The 27091-nt window shown below is 36.9% G+C and overlaps 1 protein-coding gene and 1 non-coding gene across 6 annotated transcripts in view; one reads left to right on the forward strand and one right to left on the reverse strand.

Moving 5' to 3' along the window:
* PTN (pleiotrophin) overlaps positions 1–27091 on the reverse strand; it is a 91781-nt gene that overhangs the window by 11707 nt on the left and 52983 nt on the right. For 4 of the 5 annotated variants that reach the window (XM_020289708.2, XM_012744739.2, XM_012744736.3 and 1 more), the window contains exons 2-4: positions 13042–13157; positions 12010–12183; positions 9782–9943 (exon numbers count right to left, since the gene is read on the reverse strand). In XM_020289708.2, coding sequence (XP_020145297.1) covers positions 9782–9943; positions 12010–12183; positions 13042–13156 — 451 coding nt within the window. In that variant the 5' untranslated portion in view covers position 13157. Of the gene's footprint in view, positions 1–9781; positions 9944–12009; positions 12184–13041; positions 13158–24335; positions 24422–26055; positions 26130–27091 lie in introns of all 5 variants that reach the window. The other variant, XM_076006638.1, reaches the window with a different exon arrangement.
* LOC142873190 (small nucleolar RNA SNORD81) lies at positions 26054–26130 on the forward strand. The gene has a single exon (XR_012921233.1). It is a non-coding gene; the product is annotated as a small nucleolar RNA SNORD81 (small nucleolar RNA).

The following is a 27091-nucleotide window of genomic DNA, read 5'->3' on the forward strand; positions in this document are numbered from 1 at the left end:
GGACTGTGAGATTTAGTAATTTTCAAAGGTGAATAAGACGTGACTTGCAAAGTTTCCCTGTGAGGAGAGGCAGCCTGGCATAATGAAAGCCTTATCAGAGGCGTGAAACCTCTTACAGAAAGCAGTGACTTAATACTTGGGAAGGGATTCTGGCGTGTTTTAACACTGATCTCTTTTCTAGTCCTTGAGCAAAACAAGCTCTTTCCAGTCTCGGGGACTTTGCACTTCATTCATTTGGAACACTAGTATGGCTAGCCCCTTCTCTCCCTCCGAGACCAACATCAAAAGTTAACTTCTCCAGGATGCTTTCTCTAGTCACTCTGACTTCCTCTCCAAATCACTCTATCACTTGACTTTGTTTAGTTTTTCAAGTTGTTTATTCCAATATGTACTTACCATTTTCATTATTATTTATTTCTTTTGGTCTTCATTGTCAACCCACCACCATTCCCCCTGGAACATAGCAGCAAGAAGGAAGGAAATGCCTTTGTCTAAAATCACTAGCACTTAACATACTGTGTGATCCACTGCATGCTCTTAACAGATTTTATAAATAAATGGATGAATTAGAAATTGTGCCAAAGGTCTCTCCACTTCTCTTTTCCATAGCATTTATCACTTTGTGTGGTACATTGGGATTTATCCCTCTGCTTCTCCTAATGCACTCACTATAAGACCATTAAGGTCACTCACTTATCCCTAGTGCTAACTCTAGCATTTAATACCTGCTCAGTAAATATTTGTTGAATGAACAAGCTAGGTTTTACAGAAAGAGCAAGAATATATGAAGAATAGAAGAAGGAAAACAGTTCCAGGTTTCAAGGACTACTGGTGCAGAGAAAAGGACACATAAGAAATCCCAGCCCACTCAGCTATCTCTGGGAGTTTGGTGTATCTGGGGCAGAGTCTATGAGCAATGTCTGGAGCAAGGGTCAGTCAAGAGCCTAGTCAGGATGGTACATGAGCAAGATACCCCACTAAAGAGTCAGGATAGCTCTGAAATTCACTACCTTTCCTGGATAAAAAACGTACATAAGCTGCAAGGTACAGATGCAGGGGAAGGAGCTCTGTGTACCACAAAAGATCTAGAGTCAGACTGCCTTGGATTCAAGTGCTGGCCCCCTGCTTATTAGCTGTGTTACCTATATAGGCATCTAACTTATCTAAAGCCTCAGTTTCCTCATATGTAAAATTAGGGATGATAATAGTAACTATTTCATAGAGTTTTTGTGAATATTAAATAACACCATGTATAAGCAATGTCCTAAACTTCACTCAAAACACACTGGGCTCTCAACAAACATGAAGTGTAATTACTATTGCTGTAATCACCATAATTCTTTTGCCTGAAAAGGTGCTAAAAGAAACACTCACTTTAAAAAATTCATTTGGAAGGAAGGAAATAGTCTTTAAAATACTGCATAATTACCAAGTATTTTTACCTATAGTTCTTCATTTTGTCTTTGCAAAGACACTGTGATATATTCATTGTCAACTCTAATTTAGAGAAGACAAAACAGGTTATCGTTCTAATAAGAAAAGGGCAGAATTAGATCTTCCCACTTCAAGTTCAGTATCATGGATACAAAATAAAATATAGGTGTTAAAAGACATTTCCACAAGCAGGAAAAAAAAAAAAAAGAAAGAAAGAAAGCTCTTGAGACCAAACTGAGTAGGATTGTTTCTCTCTGATCAAGAAGAACAGAATTCCCACAAGGCACCCCATGCTGCCTCGGCTGGTCAAATGCAAGGGCGGTAATCTGCAACCTTGTCAGGGGGTCTCCGCGGGGAGGGAGCCTGTCTTGGACCAGCCTGTGGTGGGATTCTGCCCCTTCACCTCTCTCAACACAGTTAAAAGTCTCCCAGCCTCGCAAAGCCCATCCACACAGTGTTGCCATGCTCATGCCTAAAGGATGTCAGCGCCCAGAACACAGAAAGAAATGTTGGGGAACTTCTTTTATCTTTAAAAGAACTAACAAAAGAATCCATTTAGCAGGGGAGAGAATTGAGAATGCTGGGAATATCACTTTACTGACCCCATTTTCCCATTTAATAATCAGCTGCCAAAAGCTGTGTCCTGCACACAGTTGAGTCTTGCACTTCAACAGTTGCCGTCCTTTTGATCTTTAAAGATGAATTGTCAAACTTAAGAGAGGGCTAGGCAACTTTCCAAAAAAGAGCAGCAAGACGGCAAAACTTTTCGAAATAGCTGGGAAGAAAGAAAAGCAATTGGGGTTATCATGAGGGGGAAACTTAACAAGGGTCTGGTAATAGAGTATAGACGGGTATGCACAGCAGGAGGGGCTGACATTCATTCCCTGAACCTCCTGTAGCTCAGACATCCCTCTGTGTGTTTCTACCTCTGCCTGTCCCAGAAATCATGCGAGAATGTCCCTCGTATAGACAAACTTTTAGATAAATGTGAAAACCATGCTGGCTTATCAGTACCAAAAGGAGCTTGACAATATCTCTTCTTTAAGCAATGTATTTAAAAAGCAACAACTAATAATTGACAGGTGAACTATAACCCAAGATCCTAGAATGTTCCAAGATGATCATTGGGCAATGTGACCTGTGGCCCCAGGGAAAATCTCAGCTCATGCTGGAGCCTCCTGCACAAGCCCCAGCTTCAGCCAAGTCCAGCAACTCCCAGAAGCCTGCTCCACGGGCTGCACCCCCTCACACAGATGGGACTGCTATAGCACCCCCAAAGATGGGCCTGTCCTGGCAGGACCACCTGTCCCAGTTGTCTTCTAATTCTAGTGTGCCCATTGTCTAAGGAGACCACTGAGAAACATTCATTTGGGGCTTGGAGGGGAGTTATTTGCCCCCTAAAGAGTTCTCCACTCTGACATTTTATACAGTGCTAGCAGTAGAGACTGACTCTCATTTCCCCTTTCCTCATGGTTCACTGAACAATTATCCCTGTAGGAAAAAAAGGAAAAAGAAAAAGACTGGTAGCTCCAAAAAGGAGAGACCTAACTCTCTCTACAGTGGGGTAGTCACTGTCCCAACATACGATTACTCTTGGCAACTTTTCCTCCAGGGAGTAGCACCAATGCCTCGTCCAGCTCCCTAGCAGAGGGGGGTGAGTCCAACACTGCACTCCATCCCGTGCCGACATTCCTGCACACTCGGTGGCAGTTAGCTCTCTACATACCAATTCAAGACCCTTTCAGCTTCCTTCTTGTGTCTAGAGGTAGAGTCTGGGAAGTCAAAGACACGTTTCCCAGACTCCCTTGCGGCAGGATCAATCTGAGACTTAGCTTCTATCAAGCAATCACACCTAAAAGAGACAGGGAGGTAGAAGTGACAAACTAGAAATAGGTGCCAAATTTGAGGAGAATGACCACTTCCACAAGAAAGGAGATGGAAGTGTCTGTTTTTGGGGAGACATCTGTGGTGGTGTTTCCAGTGTTCGATTTTTAGCATTTTATATGCTGAGCAGTGGGCAATTTCGGCAGAAGGATTTCTGCCAGATGAGTAACATGTGTGTGATTAGATATTTCTCCTGGATCTGTTGCCTTTGGCTGCATTATTCCTGGCCTTGCAGAATCCAAGCCAGATCCTCTGGCCTCCTGGAGATTCTTTGAACCATATAATATCTTGAATAAAACTTTCTGCTTAACTAGCTAGAGTGGATCTTGCTGCATCCAAATACCCTGACAGATACACAGTTTTAATTAATTAAATCAATCTTACTTAATTAAACTCTTAATCTCTTCTTCTAAGAAATTAAAATCACAAGTGTCCAACACAATTGTTCACCAATTTATTATTCCTGCTACACTCAGGTCACTGTCAAGCAAATTGGTCAAGCAATGATCCTTCCCCAGAGTAACACTGCCTCTATCCTATGTTCCAAATATGCACCCTTCACTTCTTATGTCTCTATAAGAATAACAATACTTCCTCTTCTTCCCAGTATATAATACAGAAGTGGATGGCTACAAGCTCTCCTCAATTGAAGTGGGTTCCGACACAAGAGAATCTTCAGGTAAGGATTTCCAACTTGACATCCATTATCATTGAAATTGTGGACTGAGGCTAGAGTGTAGAATTTGCACAATATAGACATAGTAATAGGGAGAACTGCTTCTATGCCTCTAGAGCTAATGCTATTAGACTGGACTGTGATGAATTTTAAGGCCATTTTAAAACAAAGTAAGTGAGATATTTAGTAATTTCCCAGCATTTGGATGGCAACGCCAGCTATTAAGCCTCCCTCCACCTCCTAGCCAAGTCTTTTAATCTGTTAGCCTCATTATTAGTAATCAAGTCACAAAGATATTCTCCAGCCTCCCCTCAATTTATCACTGGATAACCACAGCCTTACTAACATCTTTATGCTCCATTCTAAAATTTAAGGAGCATATTTTTCATACTGAAAATCAGGCAGTTTGCATATTAATTCACTATCATTTTCCAAAACAAATGAGGTCAGAAACCTAGCAAAGGAGTTCTATAAAACAAATAAACAAACAAAACCCAAACAAATGAACAAGAGAGCCTGATCTTCTATTTGATAAGAATCACAGTGAAAGAAGAATAAGGTACTTTCTGGCTCTGAGCTCAGTGCCCAGGTTATATGAAATGCAGTCATGTGCCCCAGGCAACGTTTTAGTCAGTGAAGGATCTGTGGTCCCATAAAAATATAATGGAGGTGACAAACTCCTATCACTTATTGATGTTTTAGGGCAACCCATTACTCACATGTTTACAGTGATGCTTATGTAAACAAATCTGTGCTGGCAGTCATATGAAAGTGTAGCACACACACTGTAGCATACAGTATAAACATACAATTGGTATGAAAATAAATGTTACTGGTTTATGTATTTACTATACTATAATTTTACTGTCATTTTAGAATATACTCCTTCTACTTACTAAAAAGAAAATTAACCATAAAATACCCTCAGGCAGGCCCTTCAGGAGGCATTCCAGAAGAAGGCATTGTTATCACAGAAGATGACAGCTCCATGCAGGTCATTGCCCCTGAAGACCTTCCAGTGGGACAAGATGTGGAGGTGGAAGACAGTGATATTGACGATCCTGACTCTGTGTAGGCCTACGCTAATGTGTGTGTTTGTGTCTTACTTTTTAACAAAAAGTTATAAAAGTAAAAAATAAAAATTGAAAAATTGTAATAGAAAAAAGCTTATAGAACCAGAATATAGAGAAAGAAAACATATTTTGGTACTGCTGTATGATGCATTAGTGTTTAAGCTAAGTGTTACTACAAAGAAGTAAAAAAAAAATTAAAATTTATAATGTAAAAAAGGTTACAATAAGCGAAGGTTAATGTATTATTGAAGAAAGAAAAATATTTTTTCACAAATTTAGTGAAGCCTAAGTGTACAGTATTTATAAAGTTTATGATAGTGAACAGTATAATGTCCTAGACCTTCACATTCACTCACCACTCACTCAGTGATTTACCTAGAGCAACTTGCAGTTTTGCAAGCTCCATTCTTGGGAAGTGTCCATTTTTTTCTTTTATACCATATTTTTATTGTACCTTTCTATGTTTAGATACACAAATACTGTTGTGTTGCAGTTGGCTGCAATATTCAGTACAGTAACATGATGTACAGGTTTATAGCCTAGGATCCAAAGGCTATATACCACATCCACAGCCTCCGTGTGCAGTAGGCTATACCACCTAGGTTTATGTGAGTACACTCTACAATGTTCACATAATGACTAAGTCATGCAAGGATGTATTTCTCAGAAGTATTCCCTTCATCAAGCGACTCATGACTGTAATTAAACTTATATTTGAATAATTACTAAATTTCCTCAAGACCACAATAGCCTATTCTGTTTTTGTTGTTTTTTGTTTTTGGAAACTCTAACAGCTATAAATAGTCTCTTTCCTATAATTCTGTTTGAAATAAGGCAAAATCATAGCATCAAAAGAGAACAAAACCTGGAACTGACTCCACTACTATACAACAGGATGGACATGGATAAGTCATAGATTTTTTTTTTGTCTCATTTGTTACATGAAGGTCAGTTCAGATAATAGGCAAGGTCCCCAAAAAGCTCTACCATTTAAAGATTCTAGACATAAAAATGTATCTAATTTGACCAAAATTTCATGAGTTTATAATACCAAGAAGCAGCATGGTGCACTTGGAAAGGCAATGGGTCTTTAGTGTCAGTCTGGCTTTGAATTAGAATTCTGGTTCTACCACTTACAAGCTGTGAAACCTACCGAAAGTTGCTTAACCTTTCTCAGCCTATGCTTTTTTATATATCAAGTAGGATAAATAAAATTTACTGCATAGAGTTGCTCTGATACTTAAATTAACTGATGAGGAGCTCCAATCCCAATTCAAAATTAGTGAGTTCCCTACTTCTCTCTATCCTCTTCATGCACTGAATTAAAATGAGAAAGCATTGATGACTTATTCTTTCCTGAATGAGGGAAGGAAAACAATTTATGATTGTATCACTTTGAGACAAGTTTAGTTAAATGACTTCTTTACTGTGGTTTCCACCAGTCTTTGGTGGATTTAGTTAGGAAAATCTTTTTCCATTTAGCATTTATTTATTACACAAATATTTATTCTGCGCCCACTATGTGCTACTCCTTGTTCTGTGCACAGGGGATAGAGTAGAGAACAGAATAGGCCAGGTCCCTGTGCTCCTGGAATGTATAATCTGGTGGACATCTTCCAGAACAGTCTTAGAAATAATGTTGTAGAAAATGTCTTCTCCCATTCAGCCTATCAGTATTGGGCTTTCCAGAGTTCACCTTTTCCCATTTCAAAGGAAAATAAAACCCATGGAGGTTAATTCATACCCATATGTGATTTAGGTGAAGATTCACCAGAGTACAAAAGTGAACATGGGTTTAGAGTTAGCCAAATCTTGACTCTGATAGTTATTAGAGATATGCCATTGGGCAAAGAAATTAACCAGTGTTCCTCAGTTTCCCTTATAGTAATATTTACCTGCAAAAATATACAGGTGTTATGATTTACTATAAGTAAAACACCTAGAGCAATGCATAAGAGTAGAAACAGAATGATGATAATGATGACACAGATTCCATTTTATTATTATTTGCTTTTCCATTGATCAGAGGAAAATGAGCTATCCTAAGGTTAGTGACTCACAAAGGAAAAGCTATTATATCCATTCTGGATTATGTGGAAAAAAATAAGACAGAAATGTATACAACTCACATATGATACTTATTATATTTTATTTAAACTATGAAAAATATGTGATGAAACATGTGTCTGTTCCATTAAGAAAATCTCTCCAACACATTTTCCTGGCTCAACTCCTACAATAAGATTAGCCTTTATGCAGAGTGTCTAGTGTCAAAATAGCATTTATAAAACCATCCACTGTTGAGATGGCAAAGATGGGATAGTTTTAACAAAGGTATGATATGCATAAAGAGAAGTCTTCATTTTAATGACCTATAAATTGCATAACTGGTAGTTTGAAATATAGAGCTCACTTGGGGTAATCCCATTTCCAATTAATTCTATACCTTAATTCTTTATATGCATAAAAGTACAGAATGCCTATCCACTTGAAATATTTTTACTGCCATTTAAAAAGCTGAAAGTCTGAAACAAACTTTTAACCTTCATTAAATATTATTAGATAAGAAAATGTGAAAAAGTGAAATATTCACCAGTCCAATTAAAAGGAAGACTCCACTTAATGTATCTACCGAATATACTTAGGGATCTTTCTTAATCAAGTCTCCTGATTTGCCCTATTTATTCTAAACTTTTCGACATTTTCCATATTCACCCAGCCCCATTCTTTCCCACCTAATCACTTTCCCATTTTTTTATCTGAATTCATTAAGCTGCTGCTTCTCTCTTTCATAGAAGATAACAAGGACAGTGCATGTGTGTGTGTATGTGTGTTTTATGTGCATGCGTGCGTTGTCTCTTTCCAATGGATTTCACACCAGAGCAGTAGTTCTCAATTTTGGCTGCATCTTGAAACCCTCTAAGGAGAATTTAAAATTTTAAAACTACTGATACCAATTTAGTTGGTCTGGGTTATGCCTGAGCACCGGGATTTTTTTAAGTTCCCACCGAATATTCTAATGTGAAGCCCAACTTGAGCACTCCTGTGCTAGAATGTGGAAACTTCCTTAATTTCTTTTCCTTTCCATTCTATATTTATGCTGAATATTTTGGTTCTACAGCTCAGTTAAAAATAAATTATTCTAAAGACTGTATCTCTGAGTTCTTCCATTTTTGGAAATGTTTCACTTAGTAGATATGGCTACTGATCTTGGCTAGATCCATGTGGTTGTCTCAGGACAAGTGACATTTGCAAAGCTGGCACAAGCACTCAAGTGCAGGCCCACTCATGCCTTCCAAAAACACACTACAACAAGCAGAGGTTTCGGTGATCTGGAAAGGGCAGCCTAAATCCTAGATCCATCATCTGCAGTCCAGCCCATACCTGACCATCCTTAAGTTGGCATTTCCATGGATGACTCCATCAGAGCCCAAAAGGCAGGGCCTGTGAAAAGAGTCCTGTCTGACCACCAGCAGCAAACCAGCCAATCCTTGGCCTCTGGGGATATATATATATATATTTTCCTATTTTCAACTATCATGAGAATTTACTACATGGTTATTTTCCTGAGTTTCTCCTCATAATTTCTCTGGCAATGTTAATTTTCATGTCCATTTTAGACCTCAAATATTAGTACAGGTCAAATGGGTATTTTAATTTAGAGTTCACTGAGTCCCATTGTAATAGTTGGCTATGGCTGCCATAACAAAGTACCACAGAGTTGGTGGCTTAAGCAAGAGAATTGATTTTCTCACAGTTCTGGAAGCTAGAAGTGTGAGATCCAGGTGTCAACAGGGCTGATTTCTTCTGAGGCCTTCTTTTTGGCTTGTAGATGGCCATCTTGTCCCTGTCTCTATAAGGTCCTCCCTCGATGTGTGCCTGTGTCCTAATCTTCTCTTGTGATAAGGACACCAGCCATGCTGGATTAGGGCCCTCCTATATCACTGCATTTTACCTTAATTACCTCTTTATAGACCCAGTCTCCACATTCTGAGGTAGTAGGGGTTAGGACTTAAACATATGAATTTGGGGGAACACAACTCAGCCCATAACACCCATGAAATAAAAGAATTTAATCCCTCCTTGACTTCCCTTAGCTTGGATCCTTGACTTCCCTTAGCTTGGATTCTATTTGTATATAAAAAAAAACTATAGCCATGACAGATCTCCACAATTTTAAAATTATGTGATGAACGTAGTTGGTAAGCTAATCCAACTCAAAAAATATCAAGACTCTGAAAGAAGTATAAGAAATACAGAACCTATCAAGTTATGCAGTAGAGAAAGGGACAATGTAAAATAACTTTCCTGATTTTGTGAAAACTATATTTCATATAATCAGTGAGAGGCTTGACTTAAAATTTTCTGCTTCATAAACATTATAAGTTTGTTTATCTTGTCAGCATGTAGCTCCAACTTAGAGTTTGGAATATACAGTTGCCCTAGAATAATTGTCTTAATTGGCATATTTTGCTAAATTATTAGTGTTAGGAGTCTGTCCCAATTCCCCCATCTATGCAGAGGATTTCAATTTGAACTCATAGCTTACCTGCTTAAAGGTACTTTTGTGATGCTGAATATATGGAACTTCTCAATTGCTTTCTTAAGGTAATTCACCTAAGATTTCCTTCTGGAAAATGTGGGTTTCCACGTGTGAAGATCTTGCCTGATTCTATCAATTTATTAAAATTGTGGTGTAACAGCAGGGACCTACCTTGAGGTTTGGGCTTGGTCACTTTGCCACAGGGCTTGGAAATGGTGACAGTCTTCTGGCAGTCAGCATTGTGGAGGGCTCGCTTCAGACTTCCGGTTCTAGTCTTCAAGGCCGTATTCAGGTCACATTCTCCCCAGGCCTGGAACTGGTATTTGCACTCCGCTAAAGGCAGGGTAGAACCAAACAGAAATTTTTTTAAAGATCCTATTGTACTGCCATGATAATAAAGGCATGCTTTTATTTTTAAGTTTTTCCATTGATATATTATTAATTGTAAATTCATGTGAAGTTATAAGAAATAATACGAAGAGTGCATGTCTGTGTGTATTTTATTTTGTGCAATTTTATCACATGTGCAGATGCATATGACCATGATCGGTATTAAAACACAGAGCAGTTCCAGCACAAGGGTCACTTGGATCATCTTTTATAACCATGGCCTCGCCACCTTCCTCCCTTTCTACCCCCTTAGTCTCTGGCAATCCCTAGTCAGTTCTCCAGCTCTGTGATTTTGCCATCTTAAGCATGTTACATAAATGGAATTATAGAATATGTAAACTTCTGAGATCAGCTTTTTTTACTTAGCATAATTTCCTGGAGATCCATCCAAGTTGTGTGTATCAATAGTCTGTTTCTTTTTACTGCCGAGTAGAAGTCCATGGTATGGATATAGCACATTCATCAGTTGAAGGAAATCTGGGTGGTTTCCAGTTTGGGGCTATTACAAATAAAACTGCTATATATATTCATGTACATATTTTTGTGGAAACATAAGTTTTTATTTCTCTGGGATAAATGCCCAACAAACTGCTGGGTTCCATGGTAAACACATGTTTAATTTAGTAAAAAAAAAAACAAAAAACCTGCCATACTTTTATCCAGAGTGGCTGTACCACTTTACATTTCCACTAGCAATGCATGAGTGATCTAGTTTCTCTGCATCCTTGCATCATTTTGGTATTATGACTAGTTTTTATTCTAGCCACTTTGATAGGTATATAGTGATATCTCATTATGATTTTAACTTCCATTTACCTAATGAGGAAAAGACATTAAATGTATTGTAAGGTATGTATGTGCCACCTATCTACCTCTTGATAAAATAACTAATAATGTCTTTCCCCACTTTCATATTGGATTGTCAGTTTTTTCACTATAGAGTTTTGATAGCTCTTTAATAGTCTAGATGTGAATCCTTTAAGATAGACCTTTTAAGCTTTTTGTAAGTATATCTTTAAGGTGCACCTATACAATTTAAAATCAAATGTATCTGAACTCCATCATGCCTCCATAGAACTTATCTCCATTAAAAAATGGAGATATACCCAAAAGGTTATAGAGGAGGAAAAAAGATACATGTGTGTATATTTACTGTTCTTCACTTGCCTACAGACCATACTGCATTTCTGCAGAATGCAGATAGGACACTAGGAGTATCATGTCTTACCATGGCTAAGAAAGACCAGAAAGTCTGGCATATGGAAGAAAGAGGTTATCTGGGGCTTTAACAGTAGGTTTAAAATTGAAAATGTTAAGAAATCCTGTCTCAAATAGATCAATCAGGCCAGCATGAGGCTAACAGTAATAACTGAGAGAAAAATCTATAAAAAGTGGCTGTGAGCAGCTGTGCTGGATCCAATAAGTAAATCTGTGAACCTGTGCAGGGGGTAGGAGGGATCAAAAGGCAAAAACAGGGACATGGAAAAGGAGGAGAATGAATAAGAAAAGGGGAGAGGAAAATAAAAGGAACATAGAAGTAGAAGAAGGAAAGGAGAGAAGATAGATCAATGAACATTATTAGGAGGAATCAAGAGTATATTTTATGTCCCTCCTGGTATGAGAATGGTATGAAATCATTCTCAACCAGGAATGATTTTGACCCTCAGGGAACACTTGGCCATAAATATCTGGAGACATTTTTAGTTTACACAACTGGTGGGAATGAGGAGTGCCACAGGAAACTAGGGAGTAGAAGCCAGGGAATGCTGCTAAGTACCCTACAATGAGGAAGACATCCTTCACAACAAAGAATTCCCTGTCCTGAAATGTCACCAGTGCCGAGGTTGAGAAACCCTGGGGTTAGGCAAGATGTCTGGCAGCTTTGTGTCTGATAAAGTAAATTTATTTAAAACATAAAGTACTCAACCTTGAAAAGACATTTGGTTGAACATTGGAGAATTACTTCAGAGTAGGACATTAAATCAGTAGAACAACAGAATGAGACTTACCTCCAAATTGCTTTTTCCAGTTGCAAGGGATCTTACACCTCTGGGTCTTCATGGTTTGTTTGCACTCAGCTCCAGTCCGGGTGCCCTCCCGTGTGCCCAGCCCACAATCCCCGCTGGTGGGCACACACACACTCCACTGCCATTCTCCACAGTCAGACTTCTTCGCTTTTTTTTCTACAAGGAAGAAAGAAAAAACAACACTCAGAAAATTCCGGAACTCCTAGTTCATCCCTGAGCACTTTAATTGTAGGGCCTGTGCTTTTTACCTCTATCCTTTCTGTCCAGTAAATAGTAGGAACATGGCAGATGTTAGCCAAATGTTTGAGTCAGTGAATAATCAAGAGAGGAGAGAAAGAAAACAGAGGAAGGAGCTAGAATGAACATTAACTTAGTTCTTACTATGTGCTAGAGACTATGCTAAACGATTGACTGGCATCTCTTAGAAGCAAACATTTCTGCAAAAAAACAGATGGTCAAAAACAATTAAGCCTTTGAAAGGAGAAAACACTCTACTGGAGGTAACAGTTGTCAGACTGGCCATTTCAATACAAGGTGATATTCCTTCTGTCTTGTAGATGGAAGGGCATAATTGAAATATGGTGGATCACGGACTTAAACAGACTCCCAGTTCCACAGCCTACTTAGGACTTTGGGAGTGGCATGGGGAAGGTGCTTTGTCCTCTCCAGGCTTCAGTTTCCCCCTTTATAAATCTGAGATTTAAAAACAAAAAACAAACAAACAAAAAAACTTGCACTGAGGAAGAAAGATAACATAAGTAAAGCATCCGATTTCTGGTGAATGTTCTATATATAGTAGCCACTAACTTGATCATTATGTTAATGACCACCATCATCTCAACTCCAGGACTTATATTGGGAGAAAAATATGAGGGGATTTCTCTTAGGTCTCTCTAAATAATTAGGGGGGAAATGGAGGGAGGGAGGGAGAGAAGCAAGGAAGGAAGGAAGAGGTAGTTGGGATAGATGGACATAAATCAAGAAGCATTTTGCCTTCTCAGTCCTACTGCTTACCTGGTTTCTCCTTCTTCCCTGCTTCAGCAGTGTCCACAGCTGCCAAAATGAAAATGAATGCCAAGAAGGCAGCTGCGAATTTCCGTCGCTGCTGCTGGTACTGTTGAGACAGCATTCTAGGAATAAACAGAGAAAGAAAAGAAGGTTGCATTAACCTAAGTCTGGGAGCAAGACTCATTGAACTCCCTGATGAAGGGTTCTAGTTTCCATTTCTGGAATGTTAGATTTCAGCAAGATTCATATCAATTGTCTTGGGCAGAATTTTATCTTTTCTCACCAACAGCCACTGAAACACTCAAACAAGCTTTTCTGTAATCAGTCACATATTCACAGTTCTCCACATAAGATTTTGCAACCATTTGCCAAGTACGACTCGGGAATAATGGAAGTGAAAGAATTTTGAAGGCACATATTTGAGCACACTCCTAGAGGAGTGAAGCTGACAGCATCACTTGGTAATAACAACTACAGCCATCTTCAAAATTCACGACGATTCCTAGAAACAACCATGATGTTGCAGCCCACAGGGTTAATTTGAATGGATATGATGAATAGAGTATCCATACAAGTATATGTTTATTGTTTATCTTTAGATGCATTCATAATGACCAATATCTCTGGTTTTCTAATCATTTCCCATGATCGTTACTATCATTTTATCATTATTCTATTATTTATCAATCTACAGGAGAGTGAAGCCCAGAATAGAGCTGGCACGCTTGTGATATATATCAAATGCACTTAGACATTCACATGTGCTAAAGATCCTCTAATTCTAGTGTACAAAAGCCTTTACACTCACTCATAATTTGAAATTTTCTGTATTTGATGTGAATTGAAATCCCAAGACAGCACTAGAGAGATTCTCCTAGAACTGGAATCCACTCAGGACAGCCTAGTGCCATGGTTGGACCATTGGCTTAGATCCCTACAGTCTCACAGAAGCAGGCATTATGTTATGATGGAATCTGTTGCTAAATCAGCAACTCACTTTGGCCTTTTTGAGCAGCTTTGTTTGAACACCAAGCCGAGAAATGAAGAAGTCCCAAGTACATGTGTATATAACCTCAGGTGTGCCCTGCTTAGAACACAGAAATGAATTCAACAGTGTTCCATCTCTGATTTTCACAAAGTATGTATCAATTAATCAAGTAGGGAATTTATTTAAGTTTGGATGACTCAATGTCTCAAAAAAAGGGAACTTTCAGGCTGAAATATGCCAGGTGCATTGTGGCACCTGCTCGAGAAGTGTGATACTCTAGGACATTTGCCCTAGGCCTTCATTGACCAATTTTTAGAGTCTATACTTATAGCTGGGTCTGTACTGGGGAATGGGAATATGAGAAATGGATGTGATACAGCCCTCTCCCTAAAAGCTCTTGGTCTGATTTGGAAAAAAACAGATAAAAGTATTATGATTCACTGTGGCAAATATGAAAAATTATACACCCAGTGCTATCTGAGTACGTAAGCCCAAGTGATAATTTTCCTTAGCAGGATTGAAAGTGATAAAGGGTTGGAAAATATTTTTTATCAGCTTTTTGAAAATAAAAAGCAGTTGAAGTCTTCTGAGTGAAAAAGGGAGGCAATGAAGGAAACTTCAGGCAGAAGGGACCACCATGTAAGCAAATAGGTGGAAGTGGTGTTTACAAAATATTTAGTGACAAAATGTTGTTGGCGTATACAGTGTACAGTAACAAGTGACAGTGGATGGACCTCAACAGAACGAGGAAATGAGCTAATCCTGGGAGCTGTAAGGGAGAGAGACAAAGCCACTAAGTAGGGTGGTGAAGAGGCAACAAAAGACCATGAAGAGTGTAAAAGGCGACACACACGTTGTGTCAACATGGCTAAAACTGGACTTCCCCACCAAGGGGTCAGCCGCCATAGTCAATAGTTCTTCGAGATATCCTTTATATAGTACTTTAGTTATTATTTGTTTGCTTTTGCTTTTATTTTTATCAGTTTTGTGGGTGTTGGGTATTTCAGTTCACTTTTGGATGTTTATTATAAAAATACTACAATTAGGAGCTCTAAGACTCCAAAATTTCAGACACACACACACACACACACAAATTCCCTCTGATTTTCACTAGAAAATCAAAATTGTGTTAAAGCAGTGATTTGTAGAGCACTGGTATTTCCACACGGGGCATCAAGGGCTGCCGCGCTGCACTGGGAGGGTCCTGAGCGGGGCGCCTACATCCCCTCCAGGGTTCTCCTGTCCTTACCTCAGCTGCCACCAGACCAGCTCCTCTTTAATTATGGTGCTTATTGACTTCCTTGTAATATCTTATTTACGAAAAAAGAAAAATAAGTTTAAAAGCCACTGATCCAGCTAATATCAGAATCTATCCAGTAGGGAATATGCAATAACATACAACAATATCTCTTAAAAAGGTAGAAGAGGGAAAATGCCCCAAGGCTGGTGATATAAACATGAGATATATTTTGAGTATGCAAAATGCCTTGCTATGATAGGTACTCGATATTTGTAGAATTCTATTTTAAAATATGAATTGTATAAGTGCATATTTTAAGTACTCTATATTTTACAATAGAGTCTGAAATGATATTATTCTCTTATCAAAGATCAAACACATAGCCTGACGAGTATGATTATAATTATGAGGAATATAGGACATAAAATATAAAGTATTAGAAATAAATATTAGCACTGTAGAAAGAGAAAAGGGTTTGAAGTCAGTCAAAATTTTTCCACATTGGCTTCATCACTTATATCTCTGATCTTGACAAAGTAGTCAATCTCTTTTACTGTCGGTAACCTCCTCCATGAAAACTTGGAGTTTTATTATGCAGGCTCACATTTGTTTAAAAATGACAATGAGATAACATATAAAATGCCCGGCATCTTGCCAGGAACATATTAGGTCCTCCTTTAGTGGCAGCTCATGTGGTTCCTAAAGGAAGACAGTAGAGGTGGAAGAGTGAATATCTTTCTGAAAAAATACTGGAGGCAGTCTCATAAAGAGGATGGTGGCAATGCAACCTTTTCAGATGGTTTGGATTTGGATAATTAAGTCTTGAGTCACAAGTATTTCCGATGGAAGAAACAGAATTAGCCAAATTTTGAGGTGCAAGATCAAGAGACCAATTTGAAGTAAATAGTTCAATTTAGTAGTAAAAGGAGAAAGTGTAGTATGGATAAGCTGAAGCCACAGCAGGCAAAGCTTTGAAATCATGATCAGTATCAGTGAATATTTAGCAACCACCTACTATATGCAAGATAATATCCTAAGTTATAAGGAAGACTCAAATGGGAATTATATATAATATTGTGAACTGTGCAAGACTACAGACACATTAAGGAGACCAAGGCAATGAGAGTATACACCGTATTTTTATGTGAGATATAAAAACACTGTAACTAAAAATGTTTATGATAAAAAAGAGTCTAATATTCTTGCCAAAATCTCTTGTGGAAAATTAAAAGGAGACTTCTCAATTTTTGGCAGTAAAAACTAAAAGAAACCTTCTGTATTGGCAAACTGAACTAGTTTCTCAAAGCAAAAACCTCTGGTATTAACAAGTCATGGATAAATGCCTGATCTTGACTAAAACACAAACCCCTGCTCATTCAGCCTAGCTCAGTAAGAAACCACATTTAAAACTGTATAGCTCTCAGCTTCAAATAAAAAGGTATTTCTGTCAATATTGCGTACACTTCTAAAACAAATCACATCTTTATACACTTCTGAAACAAATCAGTACAGCTTTATTAACTACTGAGTTTAGATGGCATTTCTAATAACTGGTGGTTTATTTGTTTAGATGAAGTGACTCGGTTAAAAATATAATTAACAAAGCAGCATGCAGATTTTCAGGTTCACTGGCATACCACTAAGCAAATAGAGAGAGTCCCACATGTTATGTAGCTGGGGGGAGGTAAAGGATAGATAATGTATGGCTGCCCCTGGCTATGTGTGGGAGGGAGGGATGTCTCAGAGCAGCTTCAAGCACCAATTCAGAGAGGCAGATCTCCAACCTTTGCCAGAGGTCCAACTCCTAATGAAAGTGCCCCATCTGGGAAGTAAGAATTTTGAAGAGGGACTAAATTTGTTGATTGGCCTATTACAAAGGATTAAATTTGTACCAGAAAAGACATTGATTATTGCAGGACGATTCCCTGGATGGCCTTAAAAACACAGCCCTCACACCTTTCTCTATTTGTAGTCCAGAAATAACTGTGCTGGGAATAATAATAAATGTGCTGGGAATGCAACATCCTGAGTTAAAAAGGAACTGATCAGAACAGCCCAGGCTCTGTTCCCATCTCTCCTGGAACAGGATGTCCTACAACACCTTCGCCCAGAGGTTCCAGCTGCCCATGGGTATACAACCATTCTCGGGTGGTCTTTTGGGGTCCCTCTGCTCCCATGCAACATGGGCACATGTAGATGACACACCATCTGCCTTGGGTAGCTATTTCGTGAGCTTTGGGGGCCTGGCTTGCCATGAACTCTAGGGTTCTGTTGTCTCTTGATCCCTCTGTGAGTAGGATAGCTGCTTTGCTTAACCTGTGTGAGTGTTCTGTCTCACCAGACTCGGGCAAATTGATTGACGCTGGTGCATGATATTGGTGAATTGTTTCGTGTCCTCTGATGAGACATGTACCGGCACACAGTGAACCCGATTCACAATTATTGCTTTCAACAGTGAAAAAAATCACAGAACACCTTTACCCAGTAAAATTTGATTATGTCCAAAAGTCTGAAAGTCTGTACCAGTTTTCTATATTTGATACTTAGAATTAATAAAGAGCCTTCAAGGAATAGGATTCTATTTACAATTCAATGGAATCCTCAAAAAATTACCAGAATTAATAAGTGAGTTTAGTAATGCCATAGGAACAAAATCAGTATATAAATATCAATTATATAAGTGTATATTTGCAAAATGTCATCTACTGAGAGTTCGATCAGTTCCATCTGTAGTTCTTTAGGTGCCTTCATGATATCAACTAGGTGAGGCTGAAGTGCTAATTTGAGTGTGATGTCAATGATTCTCAAAGTCAGTGAACCTTTCATTGTATTCTCCAATTAACAGGTCTATAATAGCTGCGTATTCTTCAAATGATTTGCATATAACATCCTGCTAATCAATGATCTTTGTTAACTGGGGAAAATGTTCATCTGAAATTTTCTTTTGAAGAAGTATTTTGAAAAAAGATAGCTTCTTTTGAAATGCTTGGATTTTTACTACATATAATATATAGACTTAGTTTTACCTTGCAAAGAAATAAAAATATTCAAGTCATTTTTGGTTGACATATCACACAGAAATGCTGCATTCCTACAGAAATCTTCTTTCAATAATACACATTGCTGATTCAGTTCTTCATAAAATTTAACTATGTGTTCTCACAGAGATAAAATTTTGGCTAACACCTGTCCCTAAAGTGTAGCCAATACACTTTAGAATGAATGATATGGGAAATCCACGCTGAAAACCTCATTGTTCAACTTTAGCATGTTATGAACTAATGATGCCATGTTGCATTTGCATGAATAATTTGTTGCAAAGTGTCACTTAAAATACTAGCTTTAGCACAGAGATTTTGCTGACGCGAGATACAACGAAAAGAAGTGAGAGTATCTGGATCTGTTAATACTTTTTTTTATCCTGTGCAATAAACCCTTCACATTTTCCTGTCATGGAAGGTACACTATCTGTACATACACCCACTAGATTTACCAAATTCAGTCCAACGTCATATTTATCTTGAAAGTTGTTGAAGATATCTATTCCTCATGTTCAGTTTGCAAGAGTGCCCAAAGCGAGTAACTCTTTATAGCAAAAAAAAAAAAAAAAAAAAATCTTTTGTTATGACCTAAATGAAGTATAAAACTTGTACCAAGTTAGTAGTATTAGTTGATTCATCCAAAGTGATTGAATAATATTAATATATATTTTCCTTTTGAAGTATTGTATGAAGTTTTTCTGTTAAGTTGAAGGCTAATTCATGTTGCTAATCAGTTATGGCTCTCCTTGAAAGAAGCAGTTGTTTGTACTTTATGTGTCGTCCGGGTCTACAACTTTGACAATGCATTCTTTCACAATTTCTACAACACTGAATGGCTTCCCCTTTTGCTCAAGTTGCTTCAGTGGCATTATTTCCAGGTCTTATTGCTGCTTAAAAGAATTGTCTTTGCTTTTGCTTTTCATCTTTTAATTTCTGTAATACAATCATTTGCATCTCTCCCTCTAATCAATATTTGTGGTCCTTATGAGTGTCACAATGCTGATGAGGATTGAATTTGTTTGATGTTGATATTTCAGTATCACAAAGCAAGCAAATTGTCTTATCTTTAGCAAAAATAAGATATTATAATTCTCAATCCTCATTAAAAAATCTATTTTCTTCCTTCACTGTTCTCTTGGTTTTATTTGATACAATGGGCTGTTAAGCAAACAGAATTAAAAAGCACTAGACAGAAACAATTACTAATTTAAGATAGCACTGGTGTAAAATCTTTCTGGCCAAGGGATATCCTGTGTGACCCAGCCAACTTATTATGTTAGAAGAGTCTCATAAATATTGCGTGTGAAATAATAAAAGGCTTTGGGAGTGGATACAGTGTAAGGGACAAGACTCTGTCCAAGAGTCAACAGCCTGCTGGTATCACTCGAAAGGATGCAATTACAATGACACTTCTCAGAAATAGAATACCACGTGACTCTTTCGGATAATTTGGGTTAGAATATCGAAGCTTTTATTCATAAAAGAAAAATAAATAAGAGACCATCTCATTGCTCTTGATTGTGATTCATGGAGTTCTAGGAACTAGCTACTGTGGATTTTTATAAAGCTCTAAATATGACACATATACCTGTCATTGGAACCCCTTGCTATATAGAGTGCTGCTCTGAGGACCAGCAGCATCTGCATCACCTAGGTGCTTCTTAGAAACGTAGACTGTCATTCAATCCAGCAATCCCACCACTGGAGATCTACTCAAAGGAAAAGAAGTCAACTTATAAAAATGACGTCTGTACCCATATGTGTGTGCCAGCAAAATTCACAGATATGAAAAGCAAAGATATGAAAGCAAACCAAGTGCCAACCAACGAAAGATGGGATAAAGTATGATATATATATATATATATATATATATATACACTCACACATCATATATATATGATATATACCATATATATCCACATACCATATATCATATAGTATATATATATCATAGAATACTACTCAGCCATCAAAAAGAATGAAATAATGTCTCTTGCAACAATTTGGATGGAACTGGGGGACATTATTCTAGGGAAGTAACCTAGGAACAAGGAACCAAGTATTGCATGTTCTCACTACTATTATTACTACTATTACTTAGCTCTAAGTGGGAGCTAAGCAATGGGTATATATAGCCATATAGAGTGACTTAACGGACACTGGAGGCTCAGAAGGCAGCGGGGATACAGGATGAAAAACTATCTCTTGGGTACAATGTACACTATTTAGGTGATGGGTGTATTAAAATCCTAGACTTTTCCACCATACATTTCAGCCATGTAACAAAAAACCACTTGTACTCTTTAAATTCTATTTAAATAGAGAATGAGAAAGAGAGAGAGAAAGAAATGCAGATTCTCAAGCTGTACCCTAGAACTTTTGAACTAATATTTACATTTTTACATGATTAAGATCCCCAGGCAAACTCTGATGCACACAAAAGATTAAGAAACACTTCTCAACTGCAATGTCTCTAAAAATAAAAAATTAAATATTTGGTAATTATTATTTGATTACTTATTTGATTTACATATAGTCCAACTTCTTCTGGTAAGTGTTTAAGGCAGCTTTTAAAGATACACACTCTAGAAAAATTAAAAAGTAAAAATTTAAAAAAAAACAAGGGAAAATAAGAGTAGAGAAACACAATAACCATCATGTATTAAAGGCTTTGTGTATGCTAAGAGCTTTAACAACTTTAGAAGGCAGTCAATATTATTCTAATTTTTCAGGTGAGGAAAATATAAGAAAATTGAGATACATTGTCCAAGATCACACAGTGTTAGAAGTAGGGTTTGAACCCAGACCTGCTTAACACCAAAGTAGAACTGTGCTCTTAATCACAAAGTTAAAAAGTAAGGTTAAAATATAAAATGCCTGTTACATATTTAAATATATTTACCCTACATTTGGCTCTAAACTTTCTAGAAGCTGATGTGAAGAGAGAATATAAGTGAATGTAACATTCAGAGGTCTGTTTTTAATTCTCTATCGTAATTTTATTTATGTGGTAGAAAAGAGCTATCACTTTTTTTTTTAGAGAGCTATAAACATCCTTGTGAAAGTATGAGTTTTGTAAAAGCTCAACAAACTGAAATGTATAGCATGGGTTCAAGGTCCTGTTTCTCAGCTAGTATGTTTATGAAGTCTATTCAGAGAGTTCTTAATATCATAGTATAATCTTATAGACACTTCAAGTGGATGACTGATAATTTATTATTCTGATGTAGAAAATGTGGAGAGGGGTAGGTGGACAAGTGGTAGCACTGAAGTAAAAAAGAGGGTCAGGAACTAATCCCTTTCATTGACCGCTATTTTATCACTGGCCATTGGGAAGAGTGTCTAGTACCATAGGCTTTTGGGAGGTCTTTAAAAATCTTTGAAATATGAAAAAAAAAAAAAAAAAGATGTGACTAAAAAAAGAAAATAGAAGCAATCGAAATTACTGTTTAATAATGGCTACATAACAAAGCATTATCTCAATTTCATAAGTATTTAATATTTTTGAAATTCACTATATTTGAAAGCCATCTTTAGATTAGATTGTCTCACTTTGCAAGAATCCTTCAAAATGCTTAGTGACGCTCCACAAATGAGTCACTTGAAGACAAATAATTTTCAAAAGCAAAATTACAAATAATTTTTACCCCACAAATGTGTGTGTGTGTGTAGATGGAGATATATATATATAAAAAACCTGAAAAAAATATTAGAAGTCCCTGCCCTTAACAAAGGTATCCAAGGTAGACAGAGCTCCTAGTTTCTCCTCTATCGTTTGGGCCCCATCCTACTGTAGAGCACAGCAGGAACTACCAAATGGCCTGAAGGCTACCCCCTTCAACCCCCCCCTCCAATGATGTAAAATCCCTTCCCACACAGTTCCCACACAGTTCCCACACTGCTAAGAAGTGTGCAGATTGGGGGGGGGGGCACTGCAAGGTAAAGATGAGATGTGTATTTTCTTGGTTTAGCTGGCAAAAGCTGGGTTATTAATGCCTGGTTCCATACCAGGAACAAAACCCTAGAATAATCAAACAATTGCCCAGGAAGCCATTTGGACTGAAGTTAGCCTCTCCTTCAAGAACGGAAGAGCTGAACTTGCCAGCTTTGATTTGCACGGCTTTCAGCTACTATTTCCAGCCAATTCAGTTCATACAACTCCAGCTTTCATTTAGGGCTGAGCTCATTGACTAAAAAAATAAAGAAGAACTGAAAAAAGAAGAAAAAAACCAAGAAAAGGAATCAAGGAAAGGCTTCATTGGTTATGCAGAGTGTTGCTTTGGGAAAGAGGAAAATGTTGTTAGAAGCCTGGCAAACTTACTTCATTAAGGGACCTAGTGACATCTTCTAAAACCAGAACATTACATCAGGTTAGTTTGAAACATCAAGTGGCCTTGAAATTTGGTCAGGCTACCCCATCCCTATCCATGTGGTTGCCACATTCTTTGCATTCCTCATCATACTTTTAACAATGGTGAAAACTTCCTTACTAAAAAAATATGCTAAAAGAAATGTTACTTATTAGAAATTAGAAACCCTGGAATCAGGGATGGTGATTCCAACCACTCACCCTGTCCTCTAAGAGCCCATTTTCTTTTTCTGCCTATATCATCAATTGAACCTCATTTCCACCATACTCCTCTCTCTTAGATATAGTCCCAATCTCCTTTCACTTAGTGATCCACTGAACATGGTATCAATAAATGAATGTGAATATGAACATTAGATTTCACAGTGGTGTGTGACAATCAATTGCTTCTTATCCTTCAAAGATCTTCTAAAGTTCTGCAGAGTTTCTATGTCAAAGAGAGAGGTTGTTCAATTCGCTTTTCCTTCCTTTCTTTAGGAGCACCAAATGCCCTCAACTCACTGACCTTCCTCTCCATTCTAGAATTAATTAGCCTAAGAACTAAAACTACCATTGAAATGTATCAGTGAAACTAAGAGATCAAAATGGTTTGGTCGTGCCAAACAAACCTTATTTAGTTCTGTGAGAAAAAAATGGCTAATAATCGTGATTTTATTGACATAGATTATCTTGGTTTCAGGAAATTATTTGACAAATATTCTGAAAACATACTGCTAACAAGGTGAAGTTTGAGCTAGACAATAACATTAGGAGGTGAATACACTGTTAGATGACTACATTTCAGAGAAGTCAACTTGGAGAGATGCCTGTAAGAAATAAACAGAAGATTCCCTCCCTAACCTGTTCTATAAAATACATTATTAATAATTAGAATAAAAACATCTAAAGGATTCTAGTTCAACGTACAGGCTACTTAAAATTGAAATAAATGTGAAATTATATTGGTGATAGAATCAAGATTCATTATATTCTCAATGGAACACAATATTGACTTGAAATAAATTAATTAGAATTTTACAATAACTGTAAACATCTTGCATTCGAATGCATTTAAATCAATAAGTTAAAATAAGTAATAGAAGATAACTTGTTTCATAGTAGTTCATAGGATACAGTGAATATTTTACTTGACCACAAGCTTAATATATATAAATGGTAAATATAATTTTTAAAAAAGTAATGAAAAAATTAGAACATTCCATTTTTGAGAAGCTCAAATTGTCAGAAAATTTTTCCTTATAGTGAGCTGGAATCTCAATGTAGGTTTCATTTAGTTTTTCTCAGAGAGAAATGGGGTTGAATTCCTGGCAACTCATACCTAGACAATAGGATACAGAATTAACTCTGATTATAATGTGTCTGATGCAACGATGACAGCAGGGAGCAACAATCAAATAGATTAGAGACTTACTTTGAAGTTGCAAATTTTAACTGGATTTAAAGTAGTTGCTAACCTAGATCATATTTTCTTAAGACCATACAATAACATCTTTTTTAAATGAGAGTATAAATCCAGCAATTTCACATATCTTAAAAACTGTATCCTATGTAATCTTTCTACCTCTATGTCCAGTAAAGTGCCTAGTCACCTGGCAAATAAGGCATGAATGAATGGATAAATAAAATTGAAAAGACTGACCGCCAAACCCAATCAAACAATACCTCACAGTTGATACCCTTAGGATATTAGCCATTATCTTTTGAATTTGATGTATAATTCTGCAGTCTTGGCTATCGGGTTTTCAAGTCTATAGGAAATTGGAAGAAAAAGAAGTGTTATGGCCAAATATATTTGTATCAGCATAAAAATAAAGGAAAATACAGGGAAGTTATTTTTTAAGCCATATGCATATAGTTTAGAGTCATTTATGGTAGAGTCAAATAACACCCAATAACTCAGTTTACCCTGATGGGAGCACCCACAGACTTCACAGTATTGGTATGCACCAAGATAGCTAAGATCATCAAGTTATATTTCTATGGTATTATGTGATCATCAATATAGGAAAGTATGTGCAATATCTTTTATAAGACTATATGTATAAAGTTTATTAATTGAAAAAAAGTTCAATTAATTGAAAATAGGATTCCCTCATGTCATCAGCTTCCAGCAAGAGATCTTTTCTTATGAGGGAATCCTATTTTCACCTCAATCGTCCTAACACCTCATGGTGGCAGAATATCATATCCAATTTATGACTATATAAACCAAATTAACACACAAATGGTAACCAGGATAAAAGTGAGCCAGTCTACTCTTCAAGCCAGTCTACTCTTTTGTTTTGTCACATAATTATTCATTTAGAATGAACAAATTTATGGTGTGAAGTCATACTAAATAACAGGTACTAGGCTTGGTGACACAAATGTAGACATAAGCAATTCTCTTGAGAAAACAAGACACATAAACATTTAGGAGAGTTTTAGAATGAGTTACAAATCAGAAGGTACCATGCATATGGTACTAAACTTTCTTCATTTGAGTGTATTTCCATACTTAGTTGGACTAAATAAGCCTTAACTACTTTTCAACCCCCAAATGGTATGATTCTATCTTGCTCAATTCCCCAAAATCACTGTGAAATAAACATGGCAGGAATTGTTAATTTGCAGTTAATAGACTATGAAATTGAAGATTTAATAGATTACATAACTTGCTCCAAACCACAGAGCTAGTTAATAGTGAAGCCAGATAAGAAGTTAACTTTGAGTCCTAATTAATTATTCTATTAATTATATAATGCCTCTCATTCATGTTTTATGATAGGAAATCATCAGCTATCCCATTTCATAGGTTAAAATCTCATTTTGGTGGTATGTTTTTACAAAGCAGCACATTGAATAAATGAGACTTATTCCCCAAATGATGTAATATTTGGTGTTTGACTAGTTAATTTTTTTTTCTGCTGCTTCTCTTGGCATTTCACATGCACAATTTATGAGCTATTTCACTGTTACCTCTACTTATAAGTACTTCTTTCACATAACTGCTGTTTTCAGAAGACTTGTAAAAAGTAATTTAAGTGGCTCAAACCTGATTACTATGTATATTTAAAGCTTATCAGCTATTGTTGGTATGACATGGAATTCTTTTCTGCTTAAGATCACTCAGGATGTGATCTAAGTACAATCTATACATGTTTTCAGAGAATTTTAGAAAAGGGAATGAACTTAAATTGGTCCCTAAGTTCCTAATCCATCAAGCAGAATTTATTTAGTTCTGGTTTATGTACAAGACCATATGGATAAATGAAATAAATATAATATATGACCCCCTCATCCATAAAGAACTTAAACTAAAACTTGAAAGTTTTCATAAAAATTTAAATGATGGTGTCTATGCTCGACATGACAAAATGTTCCATAAAATTAAAAGTCTTACAAATCCATGATGATCTCGCCTCAGTTTGAACTCTCTCACTGATTACTTGATGACAATAAAAGATCTGATATTCTCTGTCCAAAAAAAGAAAAGAAAAAGCTTACATTGTACATGCTCTCAAAAGATATATAAGTGCAGTTCATTCTGAAGCCAGGTTGATCTATTAAATTACTTCTTTTCTTTAATAAAGATTTTTCCAGATATAAAAAGTACATATGATAATTATTGTCAACTGTTGATTTCCCCCTGGAAGACCAGTCAGAAAACTCTATTGACTAAGCAAAGCTAATGTTACTAAACTACTGCAATAAGGAAGAGTATTACTTGATTGCATTGTAGTGTCTCGAAGGAGTAGTTTGAGCAGAATATTTACAGGGCTTTGGGGTCAGGTCTCAAGTGATATAAGGCGTATCTTTCAAGGTAGGGAATTGATTGGGATTCAGCAAAGTTTATATTAGTTTAGTGAGGCAAAGGTCTTAAAGTTAGTCTTGGTAAGTGGACTGCTGTTTACCCAGGAAAGCAATCGATTGTTCTAATAGGAGAACAATTTACCCTGATGAGTTAATTGGTTTGGATATATTAGCTTTCAGGAATTTTATGAAGCAACAAACTTATGCTTTGGTTTTACCGCCTTATCTTCCTGGCCAAATATTTCCTAGAATAATGAGAGAAACTTGGGAGCTCTAACTGGATTTAATCTCGGTGTTGCTCCTCAGGTGCCACGTGACATGGAGCATGCCTTGACCACCTGCTTCTCTCACATGTTAAACGTGATTTGTGATTATTGTTTATGCTTTCAAGGATATCTGACCACATTCTAAGGGCATCCAGTGAAATTATCACACCCTTCTGTTATCATATGTATTTATTTAATTTTATCTAAAGGTAAACGTGTTTTTAAATTTCACATTGGGACTTAAAATCAAAGAATAAATATTTGCATAGAGATGGAAAGACATTTATTTGGAGGGAAAAACTGTTATCTGGAGTTCGGAAAGTTCTTGAAAACTAAAATTATATATACTTTATTCATTAA

The sequence above is a fragment of the Microcebus murinus genome, chromosome 9 (assembly GCF_040939455.1).
Source record: "Microcebus murinus isolate Inina chromosome 9, M.murinus_Inina_mat1.0, whole genome shotgun sequence".
NCBI lineage: Eukaryota > Metazoa > Chordata > Mammalia > Primates > Cheirogaleidae > Microcebus > Microcebus murinus.